Source organism: Brachyistius frenatus, unplaced genomic scaffold (assembly GCF_029030835.1).
Source record: "Brachyistius frenatus isolate BFR_SWC_R1_liver_20210118 unplaced genomic scaffold, ASM2903083v1 Contig_82, whole genome shotgun sequence".
Taxonomy (NCBI): domain Eukaryota; kingdom Metazoa; phylum Chordata; class Actinopteri; family Embiotocidae; genus Brachyistius; species Brachyistius frenatus.
Window position 1 is genome coordinate 1617501 of NW_027210681.1, and position 15000 is coordinate 1632500.

Genomic DNA, 15000 nt, shown 5'->3' on the forward strand with positions numbered 1-15000 from the left:
ACTGTGATGTCAGCGTTTGTATTATTATTGCTTTTATTGTCTGCTGCTTTTTATTTCAACACAACACGACGACATCGTCCCCCATCGATCCCGCGCCGCATATCAAAATATCAAGCGGACTTTCTAAATGCACGAGGAAGAACTGATTAAGAGCGTTTTTTTTTTTGTTTTTTATTTCCCATTTTTTAAAAGGAAATCTGCACATCTTCCTCCGGTAAGACGACGTCTACACTGCGACGCTAAAGCACTCTCTACACATCACTTCTAGATATTAAATAGAGACAAAATAAGATTTTTTTTTAAAAAGCTCTTATTTTGCTGATTTGCCACCAAATGAATCGTTTATTCTCTGGAGTTCAGTTTGGATCTTTTGGTCTCCTGATTCTCACCCGTTCACCTCCTCTCTGCCTGCCTGTCCGTCCACACGTCCATCATCCTGTCTGTCCTCCTCCTCACCTGCCTGTCTCCATCTCTCATCCATCCTCCCCTCCCTCCTCCCCCCCTCCCTCCCTGTCCGTCAGTCTGTCTCTCTCCGATTCGCTTGGATTTACCGGGCGTCAGGTTGGCCAACATGGACGCCGGTAGTGGGGAAACAAAATGTTCCTCTCAGCACAAAGCCGCTCTAATCTGCTCTCCTCATCCCGCTCAGCACAGCCTGATTACAGAAAGCCGGTTGCCCGGCAATAAGACGGACAGACAGACGGGTGGGGAGACAGGCCGTCGCTTTGCTCCCTGACTGACTGACTGGTCCACGAACCGGCTAACTGACTCCTCTGCTCACCTGTCTGGCTGCTGGCCAGATGTTAGTGGACTCAATGGAAGCCGGGATGATTTACTGGCGGCTTAAATTGGTGACGAGCCGACAGCTTGTTGACCAACATCCTCGTTAGGTAATTGAAGGCCAACTCGGCTCAGATTCTCTGCTTGGCGATTGAGTCCTACATTAATATATTAGATATTTTAGGCTTTTTCAGACGATTTTGTTCTATTATTTCAGAGAGAGGTTGATTTTTCTGAGCTTTCACACTTTGAATAAACACATCAACCAAATCACATGATGCATTCAGGTGTGGTTTCATCCTGAGAGATCTGCAGACAGAGCTGATGATGAAGCAGGTCTTCATCTTCATCTTTTGAGCAGCACATCCAACATCAAACTCACTTCCTCCAGTCATTAATTATTGATCGGTAGATGCAGTGTCTGCTCGGTGCTTCTCGGCTGTGCGCAGCTGTGCTAGACTGACGATCTGCAGAGTCTGACTGCACCTCATCTTGTATTTTGAAGGAGTTCCTCAGAACTTTCTGACTGCAGACGCCTCTTGTTGTTTCACGTTTCACACAGCAGAGGGCGCTGTACTCGTCACGTGCCCACTGATTTTTTTCGTATCTTCCAGGCCTGTAATTCACCCACAAATTGCTTTGATGAGTGATTGATATTCTTGGTTTCCTTGTCATTTCAGCCCTGACTGCCTACACATACCTGACCATCTTCGACCTCTTCAGGTGAGTCTCTTCTGATCTCAGCAATCACAAAAATGAGTTTCTGAAGAGCGAAGATTAAAAAAACAACAACAACAATCTAATAACCGATAACAGCTCCAGTCTGTGGAAGGTTTCCTGCTGTTTTTAGCATGTTGTTTGTCTGAGAAGGTGTCGATGCATTAGACCTGAGGTAGTAAATTCATTACGGTAATAATTTTGACATTTGATGAATGTGATGATTTCCTGCTGCATTTAGTTTTATTTGCAGTAGAATTCATCTCCCGAACTGTTGTTTTATTTTTACAAAATATAATTTAAAGATCTTAAATTCTGATTTGTTATTTGGTAAAATGTTGTAATCAGTTGATCAGAAGTGGTTTTCAGATGAATCACTTATAAAAAAAGATAGAATTTTAAAAAGCTCAGAATCACAACGAGATGTGCGATAACATGACGTCTGATTCAGTTTTCTGTTTTCAACCAGAATCTCTCCTCATGAAAAGTTAACTGAGAGATTAAAATGAACAAAAGAGAAATTAAGAGGCCAGCGAACTCTCCCTGACCTCCTCTCTTTTGTTTCTTCTGTCGTCCGCTTGTCTCTCCCCGACTCCTCTAATCTGTCCTCCTGTCGTCTGTCTTCCTCCATCTCTCCGTCCATCACTTATTTTTCTCTTTCGCTGCCGTCACCTCTCACTCTTCTTCTTCCTCCACCTTCCTCTCGCCTGCAGCCTGATCACCTGTCTGATCAGCTCCTGGGTGACCATGAAGAAACCCAGCCAGGTCTTCTCCTTCGGGTGAGTTCACTGGAAAAGAATCTTTAACTAAGATAATTCATCGTATCAAAACCTTTAATTCGGGCCTCCGTACGATCTCATTCTGCTGCATTCTTATTCGGGACATCAGCTGCATCAAAACAAGTGCTCAACAAAAACCAACCTTTTATGTTCACTGGATTTATTTTGGACCGCTCCGCCACCCATCAGACTGATTCTGAAGTGACTTTCGTACTCAGCTGCTACGACTACTGTCTAGTTCAAATATTACAATTACACAGATCAATAATGTCTAGAATAAAAACAGTAATCAAACACTGTCTGGTTTTCTATCAAATGTAGGTGAATGTCGAGTTTGATTTCAGTGTCATATCTTGGTTTAAGGTAAATAAAAATCAATCACACCACACTTATAATTATTCGGTAGTTCATCTCTACTTTAATTTCAGAACACAGGACGCTGCATCACCCAAACACAGCTGAGTTTGAACCTGAGTGAAAACATACGGCCTCAAACATCTCAGATATCGTAGGTACTTTACCTCTGAAAACATGATTTATTTGGACGGGATTTATTTCTCAGTGGGAGGGGCTTATTTTTGCTTCAAACCTGCCCCTGTCAGGGATTTTTTTCTGCAGGAACATCTTTAAATCGATTCAGTTTTCATTTGAAAATGGAGGTTTAAACTATTTTGATAGAAACATGTTAACTTAATGGGAACCGATACGACGACGGGGCAGAAATAACATCCGTCGTGCGAGCTTCCCCCCGTAAGCTCCTTAATGTGCAGCTGTAACGTCCGCTGCAGGAAGATGCTGCTGCTCTTTTTAGTTTTTTCAGTCTCATTATATTTTCCGGTGCCGTTAAAAGCAGCCGAATTCTCCGTCAGTGGCTCCGGTTGGAAATGAGCCTGTGAACGTGCAGGAAACTGTCACTGGATCACTGAGAGACTGAGGAAAACCTGAAAATGTAAAGATTCTCAGGCAACATCTGATTTTTTATTATTTCCAATTGGATTGTTTTCCTGCAGCTGCTCAATGTTTTTATTTTACAGACAGAAGTTTAATATCCAACCTGAAGTTAAATTAGCAGGCACTGTGTGTGTGTGTGTGTGTGTGTGTGTGTGTGTGTGTGTGTGTGTGTGTGTGTGTGTGTGTGTGTGTGTGTGTGTGTGTGTGTGTGTGTGTGTGTGTGTGTGTCCAGCAGCTGAATGATGGCTCAGCAGTAGATTTGAAGTTTAACAAGCTTCCTTTAAAGTCTGCAGGAGGCACAACTCGTATTTCCAGGAATTAGTCGGATACACTCTTCGTCTTATTTACTTTTTGTCTTGTAATTCGCCGCCTCGAGCTGTAATTCAATTTGCTCAGATTAGATGTAGAGAGGAAGTGTTGCATGGAGACGATGTTAGTTGTTGGTGGTGGTGGGGAGGGGGGGGGCTGTAAGAGATCTACATTTGGTAGAAACGTGGTGCGTTCAATGAACCTGAAATGACCGAATGAGTCAGAAGAAGAAAGCCGTTAAAAAAAACCGTGATAAATTTATCAGCGTCGCTCGTTTTAAAATGAATGTTTAACAGTGCGTCTGTCGGCGACGTGTCACCGGAGCAGCGCTGCGCTCTGACAGCGCTGTCAAACACAATACAAGGAGGCAGCGTCTAATTTAGTCTACCCCAAACATCATCATCATCAACATCATCTTCACCATCATCTTCTTCATCATCATCACCCGGCGATACGATGCTGATTAAATACTCTCAACACGAGCTGAAGGAAACCAACCGATCGGATCAGATCAACGCGTCGCCGTGGTGATCGTTCCTGACGTTAGTCCGCTGCGGTCACGACACCCGTGCAGATCAACCACGGAGCGCGACCTCTGACCCCGCGGCGTGAAGCCAATCAGGCGGAGCAGGAGTTTGTCCACGCTGCGGTCCCAGTAAAAGAGACAACCCATTAACCTCCAGGTGTCTGCTCATCACATCCTCAGACCAACACACACACACACACACACACACACACACACACACACACACACACAGAAATACACACACAGACACGTGAGGCGTTTAGGGAACGTCAGTAAATTGCAACATCTATCGTTACTCGGCGCGGGATGATTTTGATAAGATGTTGTAAATCGTAGTCTGTTGACGGAGACTTTGCATAAACGTTGGAAGCAGCTTCCGGGTCTGAAAAGTGAAGCCAAGGCCTTAAAGTGTAATACCACCTCCGACCACTACAGGGCCGGCTCCAGAAACACCTCCGACTCCCAATAGTTCTCTCCTTAAAGTCTGTTTCAGAGTGTCTGACTTAGCGTTATGTGTGTGTGTGTGTGTGTGTGTGTGTGTGTGTGTGTGTGTGTGTGTGTGTGTGTGTGTGTGTGTCCTTGCGTCCCACCGATGATGATGACTCCTCCTCCTCTTCCTCGTCTCTCTGCAGGTTTGAACGACTGGAGGTTGTGGCGGTTTTTGCCTCCACGGTTCTCGTCCAGCTCGGAGCTCTGTTCATCCTGAAGGAAAGGTGTGTATGTCTACACACACACACACACACACACACACACACACACACACACACACACACACACACACACACACACACACACACACACACACACACACACACACACACACACACACACACACACACACACACACACACACACACACACACACACACACACACTAACATGAAAGACAACACATGAATCCTGAATGAATGAAAGTACCTTTGTGTGTGTGTTGTTTCTTTCCTTCGTCTCAGCCACTCTGTCTCTCTCGATTAAAATTTCAATTATTTTCTTAGTGTGACTCAGCGCAGCAACACAATTAATAATACACAAAATATTTCCAGTTGTTTCTTTCTTTTGTCTTTGTGTTTTTGCCCTCATCCTGAATGTCAGTACATCTCTAGGTTTCTCAGAGGGAGCGTGTCTCCTCTTTAGAAAATGCAATAATTGGACCTTCAGAGGTTTTTACTCACATCTGCAAACATTTTATGTTACGACCGCAGTTTATATTAACCGGGATGATTCAGCAACACTCGTCATTAACCGTAGTTTTCTTATTAGTTTCAAATATCAGATTTTGGCCAAAATTTTTTCACACTTTTGGGTTTCATCGATCAGAAATATGATCTGAACGAGGCGCAGTGATTTCCACTGATTCCGCCACAGTTCAGGTGGTTCGCAGCAAATGTTTTTCCCCTCAGAACCTCAGAAGGTCCCGGTGGAACTCTGTGTTGACAGTCTGACTCTGGGGGGCGAATTCACGGTGACACAAAGAAAACCCAGCTGGTGTCTCCTGACCTGACGATCCTTCTTCACTCTTGAACAGTGAAGCTCCGCCCCTCTTGAAACGTTAAACGTCACTCAGAACAACTCGCTGAGCTCGTCGCTTCATCACCGTAGACTTTCTGAAGCGTTTCAACGGTCTCCGTTTTTTTACAGTTTTTTTTTACATTTACAGAGTTTGACTCACACAAAAAAAAAAAAACAGCCCCGATTCTATCGTGGAAATAACTGCATGGGCTCAGGAACACTCGGCTGTAAGCAGGTGTGTTGAAAATGTTCTGTTCCCAAACATTGGACCCAAACTCTGATGTTTCTCAAAAGAAATCTGTGGAACTCAGTGGTGATGTTGATCCAGAGACCTGTGTGTGTGTGTGTGTGTGTGTGTGTGTGTGTGTGTGTGTGTGTGTGTGTGTGTGTGTGTGTGTGTGTGTGTGTGTGTGTGTGTGTGTGTGTGTGTGTGTGTGTGTGTGTGTGTGGTGTAAACCGCTGAATGTTTCAGTACTGTGGGGATGTCACTGCCTGCCTGTGTCTGTCATTGTAACACACACACCTCCAGATGTCCGCTGTGGGGTTGTCCTGCGGTCAGTTCTCAGGGGAGGGAGGGGTGAACCCCCCCCCCCCCCCACACACACACACACACTGTCACAGAGGTCAAGCAATTGGCACGCTGCCTGGTCTCATGTGCAGACGTGTGTGTGTGTGTGTGTGTGTGTGTGTGTGTGTGTGTGTGTGTGTGTGTGTGTGTGTGTGTGTGTGTGTGTGTGTGTGTGTTTGACAGACACTGTAGTCTGTTTTATTTTTTAAATCGCTGAAAGAAAAAAAAAAGCTCCGATTGGCTCGTAGGAGTCGTACTTTTTTTTTCTCCAAACAATTTAAAGATCTTTTTAAATCAGAATCCAAGATATATTAAGATGCAGGTAACCATAGCAACAGCACCTGATGCTTCACCAATGGGTTTAAACAATAAAAAGACTAAAACGTTTTGTTTTTTTTAAACTTTCGCTTCATTCATCATTTCTGAATAATAAGACGCTTCATGAAGGTTCTTGTAGTTGTGATTGAACTCTGCATGTTTTGGAATTAATTAACAATTTCAAACAGTTAAAAAGTATTAACAATTAAGTTCCTCAGTTAACCGATCATTTCACACACTTTCAAAACCAACATGTTCACTTCATATGATGAACCTTTCTTTTGCCAGTTAGTCAGCTTAACAATTAATTGACTAACCATTACAGCTCTTAAATAATCTTGGAAGCACTGACCGGACCTGGATCCAGTTATTATATCTTTAATGAGCTAAATGTTAATTCACAAGTCTTATTTTATAAACCCTGAAGATCAAAAATACAAAACAAAACTTTTTTCTGTTTTCATTCACTTGTAAGAGAGAGCCACACACACACACACACACACACACACACACACACACACACACACACACACACACACACACACACACACACACACACACACACACAGTCTCATGTGTCTCATCTCTGTGCTGCGGCCTCACGTGTGTGTTTGTGTGTGTGTGTGTTAATGTATTTCCTGTTTTCTCTCTGTTTGTTCGCTCCTTGTCTCCTTTCATTCATTTCATTTGTCTCCATCACTCTCTCTCTCTCTCTCTCACTCTCACACACACACACACACACACACACACACACACACACACACACACACACACACACACACACACACACACACACACACACACAGAGTGGTCCCACCTGGCTGCTGCTGTTGACCGTGTTTGTTTCTGTTTTGTTAGTGTGGAGCGCTTCATGGAGCAGCCTGAGGTCCATACGTAAGTATTACCCCTGCACACACACACGCACACACACACACACGCACGCACACACACACACGCACGTGCTCCTGTGTGCGCCCCCTCCTGTGAAAACACACACAGTGCCAGCTGTTGTCAGAACAGAACATCCCAAACAACTGGGTCACAGAGCAACAAACAGAATTGCAGATAGTCGCTGAGTCGGAGGATCAGGCTGAGTGACAGCGGCGTGCTGGCTGTTTAATTTCACACCCTGACAGGGCGGATATCTGTCCACACCAGCACGGTTAATTAAACACATGCAGACGGTGCGGTGAGCGCCCGCCGCCGGGCGACATCAGCGCCGCCACCCGACACACGACCGGTACTTTTCACCCGCCTTTAAAAGTTCAGAAAACAAAAGAACACGTGTCCAGAGGTGACGTCGAATGATCGCAGTGATTAACGGAAGTCAAAACAATCTCCTCCATGTTTGCAGAAGTTTTTAATTTTGCAAAATTCCTCCAGTTTTTAACGTAGAAACTGTCGTGAACAGAAACTCTGCTGAAAGTATTACATTACATTACATTTATCTGACGCTTTTATCCAAAGCTACTTACAATAAGTTCATTTCAACCATGAGGGTTCAAAACCAGAACAGGAATCAAGAAAATATAATTTCTTCAAGAAAGGTAAACTACAAAGTTCTATCAGTAAGTTCCATTTTAAGTATGACATCATAATGTCTCCTTTGAAATAAAACTGACTTTATTACCTAAAATAAAAAATATAAATTAATTTCCCATCAGGGATCTCCACTCTGATCGCTCTGCTGGCGGTCGCATTGATTCTGTCACTGTTACTGTTTACCCAGCCGTCCAATCACAGTGAAGGAGGGGCGGGACAACCACAGTTTGGGCCCCACAGTTATTTAAAGGTCGTGTTTAAACCACAGACTGTTTCTAAAAGAGTTCGTTGCTTCAGGTCTGTAAAATGGTTCCGATGCAGAAGTGTCTTCAGCTGCAATACCAGCGAGTGCCACTAGAGGTCGGCTCCAAAAAGCCTCCGGCTCCATAGACTCCCATTCAACTTCTCTCATCAAATCCAAAGTGAATAAAATGTGTCCATCAGTTATCTTGGTGTTGTTAGCTAAAGTCACTCCTTCTTCTTAGTTTTCTGGAGGTCCATCTGAAAATAATCCCTCATTCATTAGAAAAGAAGATTCAAGAAGACCTGTTTTTGGGGGTGTGTCTGTTTGATTGACAGGCCTGTGGTGCAGTCAGGTTACAGATATCAGCTTGTCCAAATACTGGCAAAAATAAATATATATGTAGATTAAAAAAAAAAAAAAAAGTTTCTCAGGACGTTTCTGTTGCTGTTTCTCCAGTCGTCATGGAGATAGTCAGAGACACTGATACTGATTGGGACTGAACGGATTATTGATTGGATGTGTCGGACAGACTGTTTGATCAGTCTCTCGCCCATTAGATCACCTTCCCCGCTCCCTCCCTCTCCATCATCTCTCCATTATAAAACAGATTAGCAACGGCTTTTATAACCTAAAGCACAGCGAGACTTAAACCTGTCTCCTGTGACGAGATTACCCCCCCCCTCCTCCTCCTCTTCCCGTCCTCCCCCTCCTCCTCACCCTTCCTGTTCCTCTCTGAATGGATGCGATTGGATGGCCTGAGAGACAGCCGCTAACCGGAGGGACAGGTGTCTGCTGGGCGGAGGGACGGACACACACATTCTCTCACTCTCTTTAATCTGTTCTTTGAGGGGGGAGAAGGAGGTGATGGAGGTGGGGGGGGGGGTGATGGGGAGTGAGGGGGGGGGGCATTTTGGCTCACCATCGGGCAGCTCTTCGCCTCCCGCTGATTGTTTGGACCAATTTTTAGGCTCTTAAATGGATTGTCCCATGTGATTAGTGTATTGGAGACTGCAGCTGTGTGTGTGTGTGTGTGTGTGTGTGTGTGTGTGTGTGTGTGTGTGTGTGTGTGTGTGTGTGTGTGTGTGTGTGTGTTGTGTGTGTTGTGTCTATCCGGGTTTAAGAGTTCTGATTTCTTGGATCAGTGAAAAAGACAAAATGCAGCAGATGAGAAATGTTTTTTGTCCTGAAACTATTTTATAGATTTGGCTCAACAAGGATGTTTTTATTTACCACTTCATAAGTACAGATTTATTTGCGAGTCCCTCCAGGATTTCATGGAGTGGTTTTCTGATTGTTTTTGATTTTGTGGTGGATTTTCTCAAAAAATCAATCTAACTTGTGTGAACTTGAGTTTTTTTGTAGTTAAATTGGCAAAAATTGCAAGTTCAGGACAAAAATTGCAGGAATTTTGCAAAATCGCAAATATTTTTACGAATGCAAGATTGGGGAACAAAAAGCCACGTCAATTAAAAGTTTAATAAAATACCAATATAGAGAAAGAGGAAGTAGTAAAACTGATAAAAATATATAAATAGACAAACTGAGCCTCAAAAAAGGATTAAAAAAGAGAAGTTGTGTTTTGATTTTCTCTGAATAAAGTTGAATTGAATCGACATCCGTGTGTTTCCGCTGTATGTTAAAGATATTTTTGGTTTGTAATCAGACTCTTGGTGTCTCTGCAGCGGCCGTTTGCTGGTCGGGACCTTCGTCGCCCTCTTCTTCAACCTGCTGACGCTCCTGTCCGTGAGGAACAAACCGTTCGCCTACGTCTCTGAAGGTACAGTCGACCGCCATGTTTCCTACCTGCTTTCTTTTCTTTTGGTTTAAACAGCGGCCGGGTGGATTCAGTGATTTCTGTCTTCTGGGTTCCTCCTCTGGACAGTGGAGGTTTGGTAATCCTCGCTCTCACTGGGGAACGGGGACAATTTGGCTTTTGTTATATTTTTTTTGTTGGGGGGATTATGGAAGTAAAATGAAATGATGGCTCACTGTTTTGCCAGTAAATAAATCAGAAAAACAGCAGCAGCAGGTTCAGAGGTTAGTCCCTTCTTCTAATTGTATAAATCAGTAAGTTATAAAACTAAACAGTTGCACGGACTTAAAATACCGCAATGCATGTTTTGGTTTTTTCGAGAAGATAATTTGAGGTGTTTTTAAAGTATAAAGTTGGGTTTAAACGTATATTTCAGGACTTTTGCCAAACTACACCGAGATTTGTGAAACTTAACAATTTACTTACTGAAAACCAGTCAAGGAGATTTACAGTTCACGACTTAAATGATCATTCGGTTTAACGGCCGTTCTCGATTTATCCTGTTAGCCGACTGTCTGATTAAAAGAGAAGTCAGATTCAACCCGACTTCAAGTCTCTGCCTCCATAAAATCATTACAGCAGGATGTTTTTGAGATATTAGATATTCCTTCCTGCTGTCATTAAATTACTTCCTGCCGTCTTTGCATGACTTTTAGCTCATTTTTCCGTGTCGAGCACAACAAAGATTTGCATCAAAACATTGATTAGTGGACTGGTACACGTTTTACACCCGACAAAGAGTTCTCCAGATTAGAAATGTGTAATACACCTGTCACTCCACTAGAGGGCACCGTGTCAGTGTTTTGCTTCAACGTGATGGAAAAAAAAAAGGTGTGTCAGGTTTGCATTGTTAAAAACTACGTGGATAAGTTCAGGAAAAAGATCATGGTTTGAGATAAGTAACATCACAAACTCATTTAACATACATTTGTTAAATACGTTAAATTATTTACGAAACTTACTTGCGTTACCTAAAGGAAATCCATATCAACATTCGCTTTCTCGCAGACTTGAACTCCTTTTTTCCAAATGAAAGTCCGGTGTTTAAACCACAGACTGTTTATAAAAGAGTTCGTAGCTTCATGTCTGTAAAATGGTTCCGATCCAGAAGTGTCTTCAGCTGCAATCCCAGCGAGTGCCACTAGAGGTCGGCTCCAAAAAGCCTCCGGCTCCATAGACTCCCATTCAACTTCTCTCATCAAATCCAAAGTGAATAAAATGTGTCCATCAGTTCTCTCGGTGTTGTTAGCTAAAGTCACTCCTTCTTCTTAGTTTTCTGGAGGTCCATCTGAAAATAATCCCTCATTCATTAGAAAAGAAGATTCAAGAAGACCTGTTTTTGGGGGCGTGTCTGTTTGATTGCTGGAAGTAACTTATAAATGAATGACATCCCCGAGATTCACCGTGTCAGCCAAACCCACCAGCCCCTCCTCACATGTTTGCAAATTAAAGATCCAAATCCAGGTTACGAGAACACCTTTAAACACCTTTAAACACCTTCAAACACCGTCTGGCGGTGACGATGACGATGAAGTCATGTTAACGGTGGATATAAACGTGGTCCTACATTCAGCTGATCTGCGGGAGCTCCTCGTCCTTCTGTGTGAGAACAAAATGTTCCAGCGTCGTCTGCAGTCCTCACAAATACAGCAAAAGAGCCCAGACACACACACACACACACACACACACACACACACACACACACACACACACACACACACACACACACACACACACACACACACACACACACACACACACACACTCAGGTCAGAGCCAGAGACCCCAGGACATATTAACCTCACAGAAACTCTGTCCACACACACACACACACACACACACACACACACACACACACACACACACACACACACACACACACACACACACACACACACACACACACACACACACACACACACGTGTTTATGAGTCTAAAAACCACGCAAACACACACACAGTCCCTTCAGAGAGGATGAGGAGGGAGGAAGACGAAGAAAGTGGAACACATCTCCATCCGGACACCCTCCTCTTCCTCATCTCTCCTTGTCTCCTTCGTCGTTTCCTCCAAATAATAAGTGATGAAGAGGAGAGACTGATGAAGGCGAAGGAGGGAGATTGATGAGTGGTGGCAGATAACAGATCCTCTCCTCTTTTGTTTCCTCTTTTCCTTTCCTTGCTTCCTGTGCTCTTCTTCCTCTTCCTCTTCCTCTTCCTCTTTCCTTTCCTTTCCTTTCCTTTCCTTTCCTTTCCTTTCCTTTCCTTTCCTTTCCTTTCCTTTCCTTTCTTTGCTTCCTGTCCTCTTCTTCCTCTTTCCTTTCTTTTCCTTTCAGCTGACTCACAAGTCTACTGATGAATGAGGTCAGTGTGTGTGTGTGTGTGTGTGTGTGTGTGTGTGTGTGTGTGTGTGTGTGTGTGTGTGTGTGTGTGTGTGTGTGTGTGTGTGTGTGTGTCAGCTGTCTGCTCTTGTGTTTGAAGCAGTCTCAACATCACTTAACATCTGACATTTTGGAAAAAGGGGGGGTGGGAGGGGGGCTGAAACTACACACTCACACAAACACTGGCACTTAACTTTGGAGAAACACACACTATCTCTCACTCATTACATGCGCACGCACGCACGCACGTACGCACGCACGCACACACACACACACACACACACACACACACACACACACACACACACACACACACACACACACACACACACACACACACACACACACGCACACAGACGGAGTGAGACCAAAAGTGCATTACGCAACCATGTTCCAGACAGTGGTAATGTTATGTGCCAGGGGGCCAGGCAGGCAGAAAGACATGCACACACACACACACACACACACACACACACACACACACACACACACACACACACACACATTGTGCGCCCTCCTCGTACACATGGATCATAAATAAGTCACTCCATTAAAATGTTTGTTTAGACTGACTCACCCTGCTAGCAAAACAAACAAACACACACACACACACACACACACACACACACACACACACACACACACACACACACACACACACACACACACACACACACACTGGGGGCTGAGCAGGATGGGATGTGAAGGGCCTTTGACCCGACGTAGAGCCTTCGGGTCCGGTGGTGTCGTCAAACATTAAAGGTGGAACGGAGCAGCGGAGCGAGAGCGCTTATCTTTTTTTAAACACCATATTTTTATCTCTGGTCATGGAGGAGACGGAGCTCCTCCTCCTCCTCCTTCCTCCCTCCTCCTCCTCCCTCCTCCTCCCTCATCCTCCCTTCTCCCTCCTCCCTCCTCCTCCCTCATCCTCCCTCCTCCTCCTCTCTCCTCCTCCCTCCTCCTCCCTCATCCCATCATCAGTTCATTTCCAGAAACTAAAGAAGTGTGATCACGTGTTTCCTTCCAGACGATTCTCTGATCGATTGGGTTCTGATTGGGTCGATCGGGTTCTGATCGGGTTCTGATTGGGTCGATCGGGTTCTGATCGGGTTCTGATCGGGTTCTGATCGGGTTCTGATCGGGTCGATCAGGTTCTGATCGGGTTCTGATTGGGTCGATCGGGTTCTGATCGGGTTCTGATCGGGTCGATCGGGTTCTGATCGGGTTCTGATCGGGTTCTGATCGGGTCGATCAGGTTCTGATCGGGTTCTGATCGGGTCGATCGGATCAGATTTTTACACTAAAAGCGGTTCGTGACGAATACACGACATGAAAACACAAAAATCCTCGCTGTTGAATTTGCAGGAATTTGTGGCAGTTTTTCCAAATAAAACTTCGAACGGATCCACGTCAGATCGTTGTTTTGAAATAAATGATGCATTGAAAATATCAGATACATCTTTTTTTTTCTCAAACTTTTTTTGTTTGTTTAACTGTATTAAAGTATTAAGATCATTAAGACTGGAGGAGGGAAGCTTCAAAACGTCCGTCCGTCCTGATACAGAAGAAATGCATCATGAAATCAGAACAATCCCTGAAACTACGATGTTTTCTGGACGCTCGACGTTTTATGTTCCGTTAAAGTAGAAAAATAAGAGTTTAAAAACTGAGATTGAACTTAATGAATGAACTGAACTGAACTGCAGCAGGGAAGCTGTCACGTTTGAATAAAACTTTATTGGAACTGTTACAGAGGAGTTACGCATTAACACGTCGTAGGATAGACACCAAATGGTGCTCCGGTAAAAAGCTTCCTGCAGGAACTGAAGCTGCAGAGTTTCTGTTCCGGGACGTGACGACAGGAAGAACCGAACACAATGTTTTTGTTGTATTGAAGTGTTATGACTGCTATGTTTGACACTGACCCTCTCCGTCCCCCTGTCCGTCCCCCTGTCCGTCCCCCTGTCCGTCCCCCTGTCCGTCCCCCTGTCTCTGTCCAGCGGCCAGCAGCAGTTGGCTCCAGGAACACGTCGCCGATCTGAGTCGAAGGTAAGAACGTCAACACGACCTCATCCTTCCTGCTCGCTCTCCTTCATCAGCACATCAGGGGCTCAGCAAGGATCTGCTTACACTGACTCAACACACACACACACACACACACACACACACACACACACACACACACACACACACACACACACACACACACATACACACACACACACATACACACACACACACAGGGCCTTACTGTAGCTAACAGATTGGCTCATTGATCGAGCTTCTCAGAAACAGATGTCAGATCAGTTTTCTTGCTGATGTTATTGTTGATGACAGAACACACACACACACACACACACACACACACACACACACACACACACACACACACACACACACACACACTCCTTGTTGACCCCAGGGTCGAAGGTCACGAGGTCCCTGCATCCTGTGGTAGAAATTCACTTCATCCGTCTTGTCAGGTGTTTATGGAGCGTTTATTATCAATATTTCAGTTTCTAAACTTTTTGTTTACAAACAAACAAATTGTTGATTCATTTCAATA

General features: G+C 44.4%; 1 protein-coding gene across 2 annotated transcripts in view; it reads left to right on the forward strand.

The window, feature by feature from the left end:
* slc30a6 (solute carrier family 30 member 6) overlaps positions 1–15000 on the forward strand; it is a 43956-nt gene that overhangs the window by 17972 nt on the left and 10984 nt on the right. The window contains exons 5-10 of one of the 2 annotated variants that reach the window (XM_069709330.1): positions 1461–1503; positions 2211–2276; positions 4695–4775; positions 7316–7351; positions 9926–10020; positions 14435–14483. In XM_069709330.1, the coding sequence (XP_069565431.1) occupies positions 1461–1503; positions 2211–2276; positions 4695–4775; positions 7316–7351; positions 9926–10020; positions 14435–14483 (370 nt within the window). Of the gene's footprint in view, positions 1–1460; positions 1504–2210; positions 2277–4694; positions 4776–7315; positions 7352–9925; positions 10021–13188; positions 13197–14434; positions 14484–15000 lie in introns of those variants that run through there. The other variant, XM_069709331.1, reaches the window with a different exon arrangement.